The 17,808-nt window shown below is 34.8% G+C and overlaps 4 protein-coding genes and 1 long non-coding RNA gene across 5 annotated transcripts; 2 read left to right on the forward strand and 3 right to left on the reverse strand.

Moving 5' to 3' along the window:
- Nucleotides 1-871: 871 nt before the first annotated feature.
- Nup107 (nuclear pore complex protein Nup107) lies at nt 872-4,489 on the reverse strand. Its single transcript, XM_076894891.1, has 7 exons — nt 3,900-4,489; nt 3,309-3,799; nt 3,021-3,228; nt 2,083-2,936; nt 1,684-2,001; nt 1,285-1,536; nt 872-1,198 (listed from the first exon to the last, which is right to left on the reverse strand). Exons 1-7 carry the CDS (start codon nt 4,420-4,422, stop codon nt 1,097-1,099), a joined length of 2,748 nt encoding a protein of 915 aa, XP_076751006.1. The 5' UTR covers nt 4,423-4,489; the 3' UTR covers nt 872-1,096.
- A 426-nt stretch (nt 4,490-4,915) lies between these two features.
- Uqcr-c1 (Ubiquinol-cytochrome c reductase core protein 1) lies at nt 4,916-7,495 on the forward strand. Its single transcript, XM_076896030.1, has 6 exons — nt 4,916-5,066; nt 5,535-5,753; nt 5,826-6,211; nt 6,285-6,648; nt 6,723-6,977; nt 7,053-7,495. The coding sequence occupies exons 1-6, from the start codon at nt 4,998-5,000 to the stop codon at nt 7,191-7,193; spliced, it is 1,434 nt and encodes a 477-aa protein (XP_076752145.1). The 5' UTR covers nt 4,916-4,997; the 3' UTR covers nt 7,194-7,495.
- Nucleotides 7,496-7,914: 419 nt separating this feature from the next.
- Nucleotides 7,915-9,779, reverse strand: Mob3 (MOB kinase activator 3). Its single transcript, XM_076896031.1, has 6 exons — nt 9,552-9,779; nt 9,239-9,389; nt 8,936-9,163; nt 8,746-8,861; nt 8,198-8,429; nt 7,915-8,126 (listed from the first exon to the last, which is right to left on the reverse strand). The coding sequence occupies exons 1-5, from the start codon at nt 9,594-9,596 to the stop codon at nt 8,265-8,267; spliced, it is 705 nt and encodes a 234-aa protein (XP_076752146.1). The 5' UTR covers nt 9,597-9,779; the 3' UTR covers nt 7,915-8,126; nt 8,198-8,264.
- On the forward strand, nt 8,491-9,244 carry LOC143424133 (uncharacterized). The gene is made up of 2 exons (XR_013101888.1): nt 8,491-8,885; nt 8,994-9,244. It is a non-coding gene; the product is annotated as an uncharacterized LOC143424133 (long non-coding RNA).
- Nucleotides 9,780-13,058: 3,279 nt separating the features above from the next.
- Letm1 (Leucine zipper and EF-hand containing transmembrane protein 1) lies at nt 13,059-17,326 on the reverse strand. The gene is made up of 7 exons (XM_076894816.1): nt 17,153-17,326; nt 16,223-16,674; nt 15,968-16,138; nt 15,577-15,891; nt 15,038-15,502; nt 14,517-14,951; nt 13,059-14,440 (listed from the first exon to the last, which is right to left on the reverse strand). Exons 1-7 carry the CDS (start codon nt 17,208-17,210, stop codon nt 14,024-14,026), a joined length of 2,313 nt encoding a protein of 770 aa, XP_076750931.1. The 5' UTR covers nt 17,211-17,326; the 3' UTR covers nt 13,059-14,023.
- Nucleotides 17,327-17,808: the final 482 nt, after the last annotated feature.

Genomic DNA, 17,808 nt, shown 5'->3' on the forward strand with positions numbered 1-17,808 from the left:
AACTGACTTCGACTAAGAGCCCTAAGACACGAAGCGAAAGTAGTTCAAACGAACATCGAGGAAACATCTAACAGAAGTATATTTTGGTCAATTATTCCGTGATACAGCCTTCTAGTTTCGATTCGTTAACGGATAGTCACACGGTATTCCTGTTTCATACAATGACGATTTGCTAACGTGTAATCGATTCAGTGATCGAGGGAGTATGCGAACGTCGTACGAGTTTTGTTGTTCGTTTTCGATAAGACGAGAGAATTTCCGCGCAGTAATTAGTTTTCCTTATACGTACGTCGTTGCGTTCCAACGCACAGTTGTATCAATCCGTTTTTCGTGTTTAAAACAAAGAGAAAAAAAAGAAAGCGAATAATATACGCAACAAGCCACGCATAGAGAGAAGAAACGCTCTCGAGAGAATAAAAGAGGATATGAAAAGACTGCTCTTGCCGGCATAAATACCTTATGGAAATAGATTTAGAAACTCTAATGTACGCCACGCATCAGAAACACGTTCGTTCTCTGTCGTGTTTCTTGTTTCTTCCGTTCGATGGGTAGATCCTTTTTGAGAGAACATTTCTTTCTTTTCCATCCGCGTACGAATAAATATATTTGTAACGTATTTGTCCCATTGTATGCAGATCCACGTCCGAAGGAAATGAACAATGCGTCTCGCGAGATCTTAAGAGCGGCTAAACTAATTGAGAAAGAATCGTGGAGTTTACGATGATTATTATTCGAATGGAAAATATATCTCAGGATAATGTATATCTCCTTCATTGTCCCTGAGTTTCTCCGCAATGTTTCACGCGTTAAATCTACAGCTTTGACAGCGCTACATTTATTAACGATTTGGGTAAAAGGAGCATCCAAGTAATCATGAGGTATATAATATATTATGATTATGAATTATTGAACATTGTATCAAATTTTATATTCACTTCTTGTGGTTGACAATAAACTGGTTTTATAAAAAAGATAAACGTTTTTGTACAGATTTGTACGAATCGCAATACCACAAGAGTATCGCGTTACATACAATAATATTAAATGTACACGTGTGTTCGTCGGCTTTTCATCTAATTCTGTTGTAGGTGGTTCTTCATTTTGGATAGCCCCAGGGATCTTTCTTTTGATCCATCAGGATAAGAGAAGACTCGCAGATTTTCTTAAATACTTCGCGCAGTCTTCCTTTCTGAAACACCTGGAATAGATAAAAATATGAATTTCTTTTTCCTTTAATTAAACAACAATTGTAATATGCGAACGAAATATGTAAAGAACACGTACCTTGTAAAGTTGATATTGTTCAGAGGCGAGAGTGTCCGCAAGTTGGATACATCCGGCGTGTTCGTTCATCTCGGACATCACAGAATGCAAAAGCAGCGTGATTTTCGGAATACAGAGCTGCCGTAACTTTTCCATTTGATGTTCACGCGACAACTCTTCCGGTGTGCTCGGTTCGTCATTATGATTATTCGAATCAACCAGCCAACCACCGTCCGGAAATAGTAACACGTTGAACAACAACTGTTTCACTGCCTACAAGAACATGAAAAAAATAATTGAATCAAATATAAAACTACTACCAACTAATCGTAATCAAGCCGATTACCAACGGTAGGCAATGTTTGCTCACCCTTGATAATTTCAAAGTTAACCATACGTATCAGATTTTATTCGACGGACCTTCGTGTGATGTTGCATGATGGACTTCCACCTTTCCATTTCTACATTGTACTGAGCCTGTTTATGCTCGTGTGCAACTTTTTCAGTGAACGTTGCGTACGTCGGTAATTCTTCCAAAGGCGTTGGTTTTCCGTGATGATAGTGGGAGAACCATTCAGTGAAACCTTCCTGGGCATCCAGGTAAGTTTTGTAACAAAGGTATTCCCGAATAGCAGACGACGCTCTTCTCGACAAGTTACTTGTTACCGACAGATTTGCCAGTGTACTTTCCAATGTTGGATATTCGGCCATAACGGACTCAATGGAATCTGGTGGGATCTAAAGAGGTAAAGAAACGCACTAAGGATTAAACACCATTAAAATGTATCGATACACCTTATTAATTATTTTCATGTATACCTTGTTAAAAGCCTTTTTAGCGACATCAATCTTTTCGTACGTCAAGAAATATCTTATGAGAGCATTAGTTTGCCACAGCGCTTCTTCCCGTTGACTCTGATAAAATATTAGCCAATCAAGCGCGTTAATCTTTTCCATATCCATATCAGTCGTCGTTCCTTTCAAATCTGTTAGATCGACATCCACGTTTTTGTTTCGTATACGTTCCACAACCAATTTCGTGATGGCCTCTACGTTTAAGTTGGCGTTTTCTGCAGCGGTCAAACATTTCTTACGCTGCTCGTACTCTTTCACACCCTCCAAGTAGCTCGCGTAGTTCGTCACTTGAAGCTCTTGAGGTAACATAGCCGTGTAAAAGGCGATCAACGTCGGGTCATCCATTTCGATTAGAACGCGAACGTACGCCAGCAAAACTTTATCACCGATTTTGTCTTTCGCATTCTTCCCGATTTGCCGGAAGAAGAATATTAAGTGAGCTAAAAATCTTAAGAAATGAGGATCGCAAGTCTTCGTCTCTATCATACTTTCTATCTCTTCCATCAATTTCGGTATTTGGTCTAATATTAAATACTTTTGAATCAGATGATCGGGTTCGTTCGATTGTGCTCGTATAATGGGATTTTTCGACGCGTGGAGTTCTTTGAACACATCCTTCAACGATATCTCATTCTTCCAATAATCATCAGGCATGTTTGTGAAATTCTTTATCACCAAATCTCTGACTTCCCTTTCCACCTTGATGTCTAACAATGTTTTCACATAGGCCCAGAGCGCGTCTTGCCAGGATGATGCTACTTGTAACATTTGTTGAACATTTCCGCAAAGACTAGCATAAATGGCGCGATAAAACTGACCTGAATAGAAAGGAAGATCAATTACAAAATAGATCTTGTTGTCGAGTTTTAATTAGTATTGCGCGAAACGAGAAACATTATTACCTACGCGTTTGTCTTGAGATAGATCCCAGGCACATAATTTCCATAGGCTTCTGTTAGGATTCCCTTCAATAGGTAATTTACAATCAGATGGTGGAGTTTCATAATTAGGATCATGATAAGGTATCCATCCTAATAAACAAGCGGCTCTCCAAGGCTGACCGCAATGTTCAGCTAATGCTTGAGCTTTTTGAAGACGGCCGCAACGAACCTGAATTGAACCCATCGTAAGATATATATCGCGAAATCTCATATACATAGCTAAAGAATTAAAACCAAACAATTTTTTACTTCTATGAACATTCTCTTCTCGAGTCTTGCATCATCTTCCCTATCCAGATCGTGTAAAGGTTTCCCTTCTCTGATTGGAGCATCTGGATCTAATGATGTCACTAATGGTCTGGATGAACGAAATGGAATTTGATCTTTTTCTTTATACATGAGTAACTGTCTGACAGTGTTTTCCCATGCAAGTGTCTTATCTGTGAATTGTTCAGTGGTTGGGCATTTGTCAGCTTGATCCAATGCATTCTTCTCCAACCAATCGATTATCAACTGGTATTCCCTGATGTAGCTTTCAGTTTTGAATAAATTATCTATTACAACTTTCTCCGATATGTAAGTATAACTATCTTCTGTGTCATCTTCCATCAAAGTAGGGAAATTAACGCTATTTATTCTATTTTGATACAAACAGTAAATAAGCCTCCACGTGTTCCTTTCATTCTCTAATGAAATTTCTTCTTCCGTTACCTCTGTAGTTTCTATTTTTGACTGCATACCTGAAAGATAAGAATTTTATGAGTATGTAGGATATTTGGCACAAAACTATCAAGTTAAAGGAAGATTGCTTTTGTCAGCAGACTTTAGCTCTCTGTGTACCTCTGATTATATCTAACGTATCTGTACAGTTTTGTATAAAATCTGCAATGGTATCGAATACTTGTGTTTGTGAAAGGTTTATTTGCATAGTATGTAAGAAGTCATAGTAGAGCTTAGAAGTAATCTCTTTCCAAGGATCGGTTGCTTTTAATATCATGCCAGTCGCGCTACTATCTTCCATCATTTCCCTCAAAGTAAGTTCACTTTTTTCCGAAGTAGCCATTATATCTCGAATCTCGTGAGGAGCAAGTGTCAACGAATTATCCATGTCCAATAGATCATGATTTTTGATCGGTCTCGAACTCGAATAAAGCTTGCCAAACATTCTGGAACCATTACTGTCATTCATCTGATGTGAGTCATCCAAGTCTTTTCGTAAATGATTTGTATTTTGCAATGATATCCTCCTGGGTGTCGTGCTTTTCGCACTTAACCTCAAAAATGATTTCCGTTTAGCATTTTCTTGATTGAACATCTGAACGGATCGCTCTAAATTTTCACTGCTATCGTTTATAGTCTCCATTCTTAAATAAAACCTTGGAGGCGCGACTACGTTTGGCCGAAACTAATTATTTAAAACGCGAATATTTACAAATGTGCGATACTTGGTAATCATACCGGTTTTCGAATTTCACAGTAGATACCAACAATAAAATTGAATATTCGTTGAACAAAAAAATTCTCTATATAAGCATCGAGTAAGTTCGTGATCGAATAAAAACCGTGTACTGCTAAATATTTATGCTATATTGCTTATTATTTATTATTCAATATCTATTACTGTTTAACAATAAATAAGCTTCTCGCTTTGATCTTTAAAATACAAGTTAAAAAGTAACCATATACACGTGCGAATAAAAATTTGTCTCGTCTTAATACATCATTTGTTAATTTCGTATTATTTCATGTTAAACTAGGAAAAATAGTATTCGATTTACATGCTTTTATTTTCATTACGTTTCTCTTATTAATGTTTACTTATAATGTACCTATACTTGGTAATATCAAAATGTATATCTACAGTATCTCGAACAACTAGTTCGAACTACACCATATTCTTGTCATAAGGTCGACCAGTTGTGAAGACGACTCGAAGCAATGGCGACTCGTCTCCTTAAAGTTAGTTCCGCTTTGCGGACTTATTCTAACAAAACCAGCCTCGTAAAGGTAACAAGATCAACGTTTTACGTTACGAATATCTTTACTAAATTAAAGCAAAATGATTTTTCAAGATTTGCTTTCAAATCGGTTGCAATTTTCCCAAGATGAATAGCTATTGACTCCATCTACTCCTTACGTAATATGTAAGAATAGATTTTCTGAAACTTTATGAAAACAAAAGAAACGAGATGGATTACTGTTAACCAACAATAAATAGAATTCAATAAATTAAGTTCTACGATATATACTTGAATGTACTTGCGTCAAGCTATCATAACCTCAATACGTGCAGATCATCTTGTACAGTTGTAATAATAGCCAGTGAATTAGAAATTTGACAGCTGTAGTGTTGTTTCTTAAATTATTAGAAAAATGATATTAATTAACTTAAAACTAGGCACAAGGTTAAAGTAATATGGTATAATTTCATTGTTTCATTTCTTTTTGTCACTCATTTGTTACATTTACTTTTAGGTACAAAAGAGATGGCGATCTACATCGGCACCGTTGAAACAATTATTAATGAATCAACCAGCGACCCATGTAACCACTTTAGATTGCGGCATGAAAGTTGCCACCGAAGACAGTGGAGCTCCGACAGCCACGGTGGGATTATGGATCGATGCTGGGAGTCGCTTTGAAGATGAAGGTGAAAATGGTGTTGCTCATTTCATGGAACACATGGCTTTTAAAGTAAATAATGCTGTTTAAACCCTCTGAAGGAAAATGGTACAAAATAATCATTAATCAAATATAAATTAACAGGGTACAACTAAACGTTCGCAAACCGATTTAGAGTTAGAAATTGAGAACATGGGTGCTCATTTAAATGCTTATACAAGTAGAGAGCAAACAGTATTTTATGCCAAGTGTTTGTCGGAAGACGTCCCTAAAGCTGTCGAAATTCTGAGTGATATCATTCAAAATTCAAAGCTCGGCGAAAGCGAAATCGAGAGGGAACGTGGTGTTATTTTAAGGGAAATGCAGGAGGTTGAAACAAATTTGCAGGAGGTAGTTTTCGATCATTTACATGCTAGTGCATATCAGGGTACACCATTGGGAAGAACAATTCTTGGCCCTACGGAAAATATAAAAAGGATCACAAGAAAGGATCTGCTTCAGTATGTTAGAACACACTATGGTCCACCTAGGTATGCAGTTATATTATTGCACAAAATGATAGTTGCATTCATGCATCTAAAAGTGAGTATACTGTCCTTTCAGATTCATTTTAGCTGGTGCAGGTGGTGTAAATCACAAGGCATTAGTAGATCTAGCAGAAACACATTTTGGTCAAATGAAAGGACCATTCTATGATGAAATTCCACCTGTGTTGCCACAGTGCCGTTACACCGGGTGCGAAATAAGAGTTCGCGACGATACTATTCCTCTTGCACATGTCGCTATTGCTATTGAAGGTGCTGGTTGGGTTGATCCAGATAACATTCCTCTTATGGTTGCAAATACCTTTATGGGAGCATGGGATCGTAGCCAAGGAGGAGGCACCAACAATATAAGTTACTTGGCTGAAGCCTCTGCTAGTGATGGATTATGCCACAGTTACCAAAGCTTCAATACTTGTTACAAAGTACTTGCTGTCGTACTTATTTACTCTGATCGCCACGTTTATTAATACGTTAGTAAGTTGTTTTTTTTTTGTAGGACACAGGTCTGTGGGGTGTATACTTTGTATGCGACCCAATGATGATTGAGGATTTCGTATACAATATACAGCGCGAATGGATGAGATGTTGTACGTCAATAACCGAGAAAGAGGTAGCGCGCGCGAAGAATATTCTTAAAACAAATATGCTCCTCCAGTTGGATGGAACAACTGCAATTTGCGAAGACATCGGTCGTCAAATACTTTGCTATAATCGACGTATACCACTTCACGAACTCGAGGCCAGGATAGATGTACGTATTCCTGTTTTGAATATATTTTATTATTTTAAATATTACAATTTCGAAGTATCGATACAATTTTTTCAGAGCGTAACTGCCAAAAATATTCACGATGTCGGAATGAAATATATTTACGATCAGTGTCCCGTAGTCGCAGCTGTTGGGCCAATCGAAAACTTGCCCGATTACAATGTTATTCGTTCTAGCATGTACCGTTTACGAGTGTAAACGACGCACTTTCATCGAAGAATTTAGGATGAGATGCAAGTAACATCATTTTTAGCAAACAAATATTAATTAAAATGAGACTATAAAAGAAAAACCAAACTATTCTTAATTATAAACCGTAATAGAAATCAACCGCAGTACCATTTACATTTTGTAGTCTTATTTTAATTCCGGTTAACAGATAGCTCGTTTAAAAACCATGTATTATCTGGCTTAAGTGCAACAATAAATTAAACCTGAAAAATTTATTTTTCGACTTGTAATTTATAGCAAGAAGAAAATTGTACAAGAAATCAACTAATTACCATTAGCTAGTTTTTTTTCAATTATTTATTTAATTATAAATATAACGAAGTCATTTTTATGATGGAAATATATGGTTTATTTCACTGTTTCGTAAATTTGTACTCTATTTTTTTATAATGTATGTTCTATTTCTTTTATTATTACAATATTATTAAATTTCATACAAAATGTTTTCAGCTTTGAATATAATATATATGTAAGAATATTACACACGCACAAGCATTCTTAACGGCGCAAAATTATATGTACAATTATATACTTTTGGAACATAATTTTATAAGTAATATTTTAAATTTTTGAGATAGAATTGCTCTAATGTAACTATAAATTCGTAAATTCAAACAAGGATTATAAAAACTAATTCAGATGCGAATATAATTTATTGTTTTAACTAATTGTTCATAAATTCGTAGATTTTAAAAATCTAATTGAATAATTTATTATCTACTTAATATGATTAACTAGAAAGAGATATACTTACATTAATAACTCATCTCAAAGTAGAGAAGTTATTTCTTGGTAAAAAGTAATGAAAGTATATATATGCACTATACATAATAAAGCTTTCAATGAAATTCTTCAGCTTTGTATGTAGCAATGAAAATGATACTAATACTCTGTGGTATCCTAGTAACATATACTTTTCAATACGATTTCGAAAAGACGAAGCGGAAGTTTTCTTAGTTTTTCTTACTTACGCTAAGTAAAAATTTTGGCTCATTCTAATTTGGTTATGAGAGAGATTTTACGTTATTAAGATAACGACTATCTAGTATTACTCGGTGGCGCTGTGGTTTGCGTTGGTGATACGGTATCTTTACAAACCTTAGAAGTCATTTCAGCCAATGGCTCTAACTCTTTCGTATTTATTAATTCAAATTCTGTTACAAAATAGTAAAAATGCTTGTAACATGTATTTACATGTGCTTCCTGGAATAAAAAAATTATAATATTATTTTAATTTACATTAAAGTAAATTGCATTACAGTACTTTAAAATTATTGTTTGCTCTAAACATCCTATTTTTTAGTCTCATAGTTTCATACAGGAAAATGTAATATATGATTTTTGTTCTAATTCTAGGGAAATTCACTATCATAGCCAAAACAAGTTGGGTTCCAATCAATGTATCAATCAAATTACTATGAAGATTGTGCATGCTATGTAAATTGGACATTGATGTAATAAATATTTCCAGTACTGTGTATACATATTATCAGGCATGAGCGGAGGTGATGATACTTACTGCTCCTATTGCTACAATACGATCGAAATGATGAATGTAAACATGTACAAAAACTCTGAACAAACGTGTCAGAATCTTTCTGCATAATGGCACAAATGTTTTTGGAAACGGCACGTCTGTGAACATATTTCTTTATTTAAGTAAGTAATTAACGAATGTAGTTGGGATTTAAATTTTCAAAGCTTCGCACCTGTAGACACAGGAAAAATGGTTTCATTATTAATTTGTGCCTCGATCCAATCCATAAGTAGACTGACATATTGAGGTGCTGGCAATGCAGTGGGTTTCTTATACTTTTCACCATCTGCCCATAAGTATTCGAAGCGGGCACCGCCACTCATTGTTGGACAAGAAGCAGAGTCGCAATATTCAGAGATAGTACCATATATCAGATTTATTCTATTAAAAAAGTCTACCACTGAAATTGTGTAATTATCATACGTATGGAATCATGTTGCACAATAGAAAATGATGTAATTAAAAGTTTAAATACCGTGAACTGCGATCCAATCATTCAGATCTTCACCAGGAGGTAATTTTACGACTGACCTTAAATTAATTCCAGAATTTAACGACGCCTGGGCTTGTTTGTGCAACGAATATCGCAATGTACCGTGAGCAAATTTCTTTTTCGGCCTAAACGTCTAAATTTGAATAATTTAAGATACATTATTAAACAATTTTTCAGATAAATACTTGAGGTACAAAATAGAAATAAATGTAAGACTAAATCGATAGTATTTTACATCAGGTTAGGATCTTTAGCACGATTCAAAGGAATTACATGACTGGTAATTTGTATTTACCTTCCCCTTTTGAAAAAATTCCATAAAACCGCCTAATGCAGTCATAATGATTAAATGTACAGATAAATTGAACTTGTACAAATAGTGGGGTAACCGGTAGTATAAGGTATTTCAGTTTATACCCGAGCATGTGCTACGAGCTGTGTTTGGGTATTATGCGTAAATCGTTACTACATATTTCTATGTTCCATTTACTCGCAAACTTTCGAATTCGAGTTAAACTGAATGAAATATATTACATGTACAATACTACTTATTTATCAAAAAACAAAATCCTCAAACTTAGTACACTCGGCTTGAATATACACACTATAACTTTGAACACCAGAAATTTAGGATATCTTTAGATGGTGTTAGTTATCGTGCTAATAAGGCAATTCCAATATCGCAGTTTACTTCACCGTCAATAACTGTGTGCGACCAGTTTCAGCACATTTTAAACAGATGGCGCCACGAGTCGCACAGTAGTTGACTTCGCTGTCGATAACGATGTGCGACCAGTTTGAGCACTTTTTAGAGAGATGACGCCACTGGTACAAATTAAAGAATTTGTACACCTAATGGCGCACAATTTAAATCTATCGTGCTATCACTCTAAAATTATAAAAGATAATCTACTGATCGTTTCTTTCTTCTGTTACAGGTAACAACAGTGGAGGGAGGGATTAATTTAACAGCGCTGATATCTCCCACATATTTAAAAGACAAGGAAGACGAGAAATGAAGAAAGAAATTGCAAGAGAAACGAAGACGAAAGAAAATCCTTTAATGTATCAATTATATTATATTACCATGAAGTATACAAGAAATACAAACATTGTAACCATGTAATATGATGTTTAATTGTAATTTGTTGTATATAACGTTACTTTAATTGAATAAACAAAATAATTTAAGTGAAATATAACAAGTCTTTTCATTTACCTAAAGTTCAGCCACATCCCCTCCATTCTCCTAACCATTTTAGTATATAAGACAAATTCCTGGAAAATGACGTCACTTCCAGGAATCGCCGAAATTCCAGGAATTCTCGATGACGTCATTTCCAAGAAGTGGCACTATTCGGATACCTCCTATGACGTCATGTTCTCCTGATACATTTCCGATTTTTCGACCAAAATCTTGAAAATCCGACTTTGTATCAGGAGAACATGACGTCATAGGAGGTATGCCTGCCACTTCTAGGAAAATGACGTCACTTCCAGGAATCGCTGAAATTCCTGGAATTTTCGATGACGTCATTTCCAAGAAGTGGCACTATTCGGATACCTCCTATGACGTTATGTTCTCCTGATACATTGCCGATTTTTCGACCAAAATCTTGAAAATCCGACTTTGTATCAGGAGAACATGACGTCATAGGAGGTATGCTTGCCACTTCTAGGAAAATGACGTCACTTCCAGGAATTGCCGAAATTCCAGGAATTCTCGATGACGTCATTTCCAAGAAATGGCAAAACTCGGATACCTCCTATGACGTCATGTTCTCCTGATACATTGCCGATTTTTCGAATAAAATCTTGAAAATCCGACTTTGTATCAGGAGAACATAACATATGAGGAGGTATCCGAATAGTGCCACTTCCAGGAAATGACGTCATCGAGAATTCCTGGAATTTCGGAGATTCTTGGAAGTGACGTCATTTTCCTAGAAGTGGCGCGCATACCTCCTCACTACTTATGTTCTCCTGATACAAAGTCGAATTTTCAAGATTTTGGTCGAAAAATCGGAAATGTATCAGGAGAACATAACATATGAGGAGGTATCCGAAAAGTGCCACTTCCAGGAAATGACGTCATCGAGAATTCCTGGAATTTTGGCGATTCCTGGAAGTGACGTCATTTTCCTAGAAGTGGCAGGCATACCTCCTATGACGTCATGTTCTCCTGATACAAAGTCAGATTTTCAAGATTTTGGTCGAAAAATCGCAAATGTATCAGGAGAATATAAGTAGTGAGGAGGTATGCGCGCCACTTCTAGGAAAATGACGTCATTTCCAGGAATCGCCAAAATTCCAGGAATTCTCGATGACGTCATTTCCTGGAAGTGGCACTATTCGGATACCTCCTCATATGTTATGTTCTCCTGATACAAAGTCGGATTTTCAAGATTTTATTCGAAAAATCGGCAATGTATCAGGAGAACATGACGTCATAGGAGGTATCCGAGTTTTGCCACTTCTTGGAAATGACGTCATCGAGAATTCCAGGAATTTCAGCGATTCCTGGAAGTGACGTCATTTTCCTAGAAGTGGCAGGCATACCTCCTATGACGTCATGTTCTCCTGATACAAAATCGGATTTTCAAGATTTTGGTCGAAAAATCGGAAATGTATCAGGAGAACATGACGTCATAGGAGGTATCCGAATAGTGCCACTTCTTGGAAATGACGTCATCGAGAATTCCTGGAATTTCGGCGATTCCCGGAAGTGACGTCATTTTCCAGGAATTTGTCTTATATACTAAAATGGTTAGGAGAATGGAGGGGATGTGGCTGAACTTTAGGTAAATGAGAAGACTTGTTATATGTCACTTAAATTATTTTGTTTATTCAATTAAAGTAACGTTATATACAACAAATTACTATTAAACATCATATTACATGGTTACAATGTTTGTATTTCTTATATACTTCATGGTAATATAAAATAATTGATACATTAAAGGATTTTCTTCCGTCTTCGTTTCTCTTGCAATTTCTTTCTTCATTTCTCGTCTTCCTTGTCTTTTAAATATGTGGGAGATATCAGCGCTGTTAAATTGATCCCTCCCTCCACTCTTGTTACCTGTAACAGAAGAAAGAAACGATCAGTAGATTATCTTTTATAATTTTAGTGATAGCACGATGGATTTAAATTGGGCGTCATTAGGTATACAAAATCTTTAATTCGTATCAGTGGCGCCATCTATCTAAGGAGTGCTCAAACTGGTCGCACATCGTTATCGGCAGCGAAGTAAACTACTGTGCGACTCGTGGCTCCATCTCTTTAAATGGTACTTTACCTGCTACGTCTCTATCGGTAGTGAAAGTATCTTTTTAATGCTAAAATCATTAAATCATATAAGATATATCGTGATCTATGCGAAATGTTCTAAATAGTTGTGAAATGCAGGTTTTAGAGCTCTTCAGCTGTAAAATAATATATACTTGTGTAACTGGTTGTTCCTTATGTAAAATTGCATCCTAACTTGTAGTGAAAAATATGTATAATAAAATAATGTGTAACAATGTAATTATTCCCTAAAACTGGGAAAAAATACTGTTAAATTTTGTACAGAAACATTTTATTGCATAAATGGGCAGTTTATTGCACAAAAATAAAAAGGGATAAGTGTTACCCTATATATCTTCACTATTGGCATTTTTGCTGAAATCAAATAATTTTTATTTGATAATATATACTGATTATATTGTTATTTTGTGCAAATGTACTTGTACTACCAAATAAACATATTATTAAAATTAGTCTTGTTATTCTGATTCAATAATTATTGCAACAGATATGTACCTTAACAATTTTTTGTATCAATTTTATTCCCAATAATGATAATTTCATTTACTTTCAATTATGATTAACATCCAGTGAACATTTAATTTAAGAATTTATATGTTTCTTTCAATGCAATGTATAGTACTTATCACTAAAAAATCGTACACATTATTACATAGTCATGGTCTTATGTAATCAGTGCATACGTGTAATCGCTAGCTCTCTGTTGTGTACACTTTGCTATTATTTTATTTATAAATATACATCTTGTTTCTTTAATTCTCAGTTGCACATTTTTTTCTGTTTGTAAATCAAAGCGGAAGTGTCAAATCTATAGTTTATGTATTACAGTTCTGTAATAACAATACATGAACAGATGGAATGATCCCTTGTGGTATTAAAATATTTTGGAATTAAGTTTCATTGTAACAAAAACTATGTACTCCTGCCATATTTCACTACTAACCATCAATATCAGCGGCGACGATATTGTCACGTAAAATTTAAAAGAGACATTTTTTTTATACTAATTAAAAATTTACAAGCAGAATATTACTTCTTTTTTGTGTCCAGCACATGTAATCTTGTAATTCATAGAACAAATAGTATATCGATGCCATTAAATGCATCACAGTCTTAAAAATTCAGAACCTGTTTTAATTATAAATACAAAAATTATATTAATGTTTCCTTTATCTGCAATCAAATGTTGATAAATGGTTAAAGTTATGTATATGCAACAGCAATATTTATCGTAGAGCGTCTTATTACGTACATGAAACTATTGTAATCGGTTCTCTTATATACCGCTTTCTACGTGAATTCAGTTACAAAAAAAAAAGAAGAAATTCACAATAATATCATAATATAGAGATAGAAATATAATCTATAGATGAAAACATAATATTTTTGTCTAAATCAGTACCCAGTAGAAAGATCGTATTTGTAATTACATATATTAATAACTTATTGTGCGGTAATTATAGTTGCTTAGAACCTTCCGCTTTTTTCGCCGGTGGTGGAACGCCAGGTGTTAACGGAGGGTTTCTAACTGGTTCAGAAGCAGAATTACTTTTCAGAACCGCGGCTGATTTTTCTCTTTCCTGTTCAGACGGGTGCGAAACAAAACTTTTTTTCGGCTTCCCGATATCCTCCTCCAATTCCTCTTTACCAAAACCCTTTTCACTTGTCACTGGCGTAGCAGGAATTGGTGACTTCGGCGATACGTATTTCGTTTCCGTGCAATTTCCATCTTTCAAGTCACTTGAATTTCTCTGTAACTTTTTCTGATTCTGTTCTTTCTCCTCCAAGACCTCTTCTTTGTCGAGCAAATCAAGTATTTCGTCTACTTGCTTTTTACTCAATTTGATGTCTTCCTTGCCGATTAGTTCCAAAACCTGCAAATTCGCCATGTAAAATTATTATATTATAGTCCGTTTATATTGTTTAATACCGTCGTACATTACACATTACCTTGAGAACATCCTCAATTTTTATAGAACCATCTCTATCATCGTCAATTTTTGCAAGAATTTCTTCTATGCGATGTAATCGATGTTGATCAGGTACACTTTGAAGTTTCTTAATCGCCAATATTAACTCGTCTATCTTAACTAGTTCTTCGACAGCTTTCGAGCTAGTGGTCTTCTCTTTATCATCCGTTTTCTGGGATTCTTTCTTTTGTTTCTCTGACTCAAGTTGCTCTAAGACTGCGTCCATTTTACTTATCATCTTGTTCACTTTGTTAAACAAATGTTTAGCACCTTTGGACACTTCAATACTTTCTATGTCCTTTTGACCTTTAGCTGCTGCTTTAATTTCGTCGAGTTCTTTAAGATCCTCTTGATAGTCAGCCATTTCTTCCTTAAGTTCTTTCAATTCTTCTTTCTCAACGGACATTTTGTTATCCTTTATAAAATTAGATACACGATTTATCTTCGAAATAACAACAAAAATTACTAGTTTCTCGCAAAAAGAAAAATAATTTTACAAACCTTCCCAAGAGAGTCTAAAGCCTGTTCTAACACTTTTACATCTGAATTCGTAATTTCGTCGGTTTTGTGACTCTGGAAGGAAACGGCGGGTTGCGGTTCCTTTTCTTGTCGTTCCTCTTCGATTTTACGTTCTTCCATCTTGATGATTTCAATATTCGTTTTATGATCCATTTTGCCTTCCTTTTCTCCTATTGCACCTTGAGTACGCGCAACGACAGTGTCAGGAAGCGCAGAGATGGTAGCCTTCAATTTGTCTGACATAGGTATCGTTTCAGGAACCATAAGTGCTCGCGAAAGGAGTAACAACGAGGGTGAAACTTTTTTATTCAAACTTAAATCTAGCCATTGGGACAGTTGTTCCTTCAATTTACTATCTGGTAATCCATACGCTCGCATTCCACGTGCTCTACAAGCTTGTTGTAGTTCACTTCTGGTAAGTGAATCTATACCTTCTTTTTCAATTAACTGTAAACATTAATTACATTAATTTACATGCAATTTATCGCTATCTATTCAAAGAATATGTTTATAGAAATTACTTTATCGTCTGCATTGAGACTTCTTAGTCTCATTCTAAGTAGAAATCGTAAAAAGTTGGATGTCCCAAGGGTTTGTACATCTAATACTCTGCACAACGCAACTAATTGTGGTCGAGTGAGAGAGTCTAGTGTGATTTCGTCTTCGAAAAGTTTACTAAATTGCATGACCTCTTCATTGGATGCTACTTCACCGGAAGATCGTATTTTATAGAAAAATTCGGAAAATTCTTTGGCTTTCTTCGATTTATAATCACCAGACTGTAGTGCCATGTCATCTAGCGTCTTTTGCAGGAATTTTGCCATTTCAATTTTAATCTGAAATCCAAAAATTTGGTGCAAACATACCACTTTAAAGTGACCACTTACAAAAGAAAATTATATGTATGTATACCTTTAATGCATGCTTTAATTTGTCCTCCTTCTCTGTTGCTGTTTGAAAGGTAGATGGTAGCAAGCCAGGGAAAATCTTAATAGCAATAGGAAGCAAGAACTCCATAAAGGGTACAATGATGAAAACAGAAAAGGGAATGAGTCTGAATAAATCTCCTGTTGTTTTAATAAGCTGAAAATGTCAGTTAAAGGAGTAATTAAAATAATTCGATAAGTTTATGCTTTTAATTGAACAGTATGAATATTCACAACTTACAAGTCTATGTTCTCTTCTACTGAGCTCTTTACCCTTCAAAATTCTCCACACCAACTTTGCCGAGATTTTAATATCGAGACCTAACAACCTAAATCCATGATAGTAATGTAGAACTTCCCCTTTGACTTTTTGCCATATCGACGTTTTTTCAACTAAAGCTTTCTGAGTACTTTGTGCAACCGATGCTGGTGTTTTAGCTTTGAGTTCTTTTTCTTCTTTTATATTTTTCACTGTGTCTTCCACTTTGGAAGATGAGTCTTGACCCTTCCATGTCGGTGTTACATAGAATGTACGAAACGGTACGTAAGATAAATTACTATTGCTATAGTTTTCTGTCACTGTAGATTGCAATAATAATCCGTTGCTCCTGGAGTATCTTTTATCCATACAGATAAATGCCAGGCTGCCATTTGTCTGATTCGTATTATGCCAAAATTTAAAGCAACAATACTCTGTAAGAAATGCGTTTCATTTAGATGGATAGATTTGTCTTCTTAATCGATACACAGTTAGAAATATTTTTATTTCATATTATGGAGCAATTTTTGATACAATATTGTATCAAAAAAATTAATTGGCAAGTGATAAGATAAAATGATTATGCACGAGAGATTAATGCTGTTTAAAATGTTACCAATATTTATAACTGACATGTCATACAAAAAAGAATATTTTATCGATGTAATACCGATGCAATACTTATTTCATAACATAACCTACGAACGACGTCTTTATACATGTAGATCATTGAAAATATAACAATACAAAGTGAAAAATTGATGTTAATTTGTCAGCGGTATTAATAGCGCTATTTCCGAAATTATATGTTATATAAATCTAACATGTCCAATACCTACAATCTATGTACTGAAAAAATAATGTTAAGATTATTATTCTTGTCTGTTATTGAATATAATTAATTATACGTACGGCGAATTACTGTCCTATGGCCAGATACCATCGTTTTAGTCTGAATTAAAAAGTTCATTTTATATTATAATATTTTTTTTCTAGTTTTAGTAATTTTCCGGAGCCGTTTTTATCTGCAATGTGGTAAAATACTTCACCATTACACATTTTCCGACTTGAACATGGTGGTGATAGAACAAAGATTAGCTAGTCGCTAAACCAAAATCATTATTATTCGTATGATTTAAGAATGATTTCTATGTTTCTTTCTTTCTTTTTTTCTTCTTTGGTAATTCGATTTTTCAGCGTACTTAGAATTAAAATTGTACTATAATTTTATCAGAAATTTTAACTTCAATTTTATAATCTATAACGCATACTTTAAGTGCAAAAATTTGTTAATACCATTTCCTACATTAAGGGTGTGGAATGTTCACCCTTACTGGGTTACAATTTTCTTCCTATCGTCCGTTATAAGTTCACTAGCTTCTCGCTAACACAGATTTATTCTTTAAAAGTGTCGGAAAGATTCAAATAAACAATTACAAGGATATAAAAATTGATCAATTCGTTGATTCGTGCGAGTTTGTTCGCCACGATGTCCCTAGCTTATACGTATCACTGATAAAAACGAACGCAATGTTCGCGTACATCGCGGAAATAATGTTTATAGTATT

Source organism: Xylocopa sonorina, chromosome 5 (genome assembly GCF_050948175.1).
Source record: "Xylocopa sonorina isolate GNS202 chromosome 5, iyXylSono1_principal, whole genome shotgun sequence".
NCBI classification, from domain to species: Eukaryota; Metazoa; Arthropoda; class Insecta; order Hymenoptera; family Apidae; genus Xylocopa; species Xylocopa sonorina.

Bases quoted from the DNA above. Each gene is read 5' to 3' on its own strand.
- Nup107 (XM_076894891.1), bottom strand. From the start codon at position 4,422: ATGGAGACTATAAACGATAGCAGTGAAAATTTAGAGCGATCCGTTCAG. The intron at 2,937-3,020 runs GTAATAATGTTT...CTTTCTATTCAG, and splicing joins ATCTCAAGACAAACGCGTAG to GTCAGTTTTATCGCGCCATT. The intron at 1,199-1,284 runs GTACGTGTTCTT...TATCTATTCCAG, and splicing joins AACAATATCAACTTTACAAG to GTGTTTCAGAAAGGAAGACT.
- Letm1 (XM_076894816.1), bottom strand. From the start codon at position 17,210: ATGAACTTTTTAATTCAGACTAAAACGATGGTATCTGGCCATAGGACA. The intron at 15,503-15,576 runs GTAATTTCTATA...TAATGTTTACAG, and splicing joins GTCTCAATGCAGACGATAAA to TTAATTGAAAAAGAAGGTAT. The intron at 14,441-14,516 runs GTAATGTGTAAT...GCGAATTTGCAG, and splicing joins AAATTGAGGATGTTCTCAAG to GTTTTGGAACTAATCGGCAA.
- Mob3 (XM_076896031.1), bottom strand. From the start codon at position 9,596: ATGACTGCATTAGGCGGTTTTATGGAATTTTTTCAAAAGGGGAAG. The intron at 9,164-9,238 runs GTATTTAAACTT...ACACAATTTCAG, and splicing joins TGATTGGATCGCAGTTCACG to TGGTAGACTTTTTTAATAGA. The intron at 8,430-8,745 runs GTAAGTATCATC...TTTTTATTCCAG, and splicing joins GTATTGTAGCAATAGGAGCA to GAAGCACATGTAAATACATG.
- Uqcr-c1 (XM_076896030.1), top strand. From the start codon at position 4,998: ATGGCGACTCGTCTCCTTAAAGTTAGTTCCGCTTTGCGGACTTATTCT. The intron at 6,649-6,722 runs GTACTTGCTGTC...TTTTTTTTGTAG, and splicing joins GCTTCAATACTTGTTACAAA to GACACAGGTCTGTGGGGTGT. The intron at 6,978-7,052 runs GTACGTATTCCT...CAATTTTTTCAG, and splicing joins AACTCGAGGCCAGGATAGAT to AGCGTAACTGCCAAAAATAT.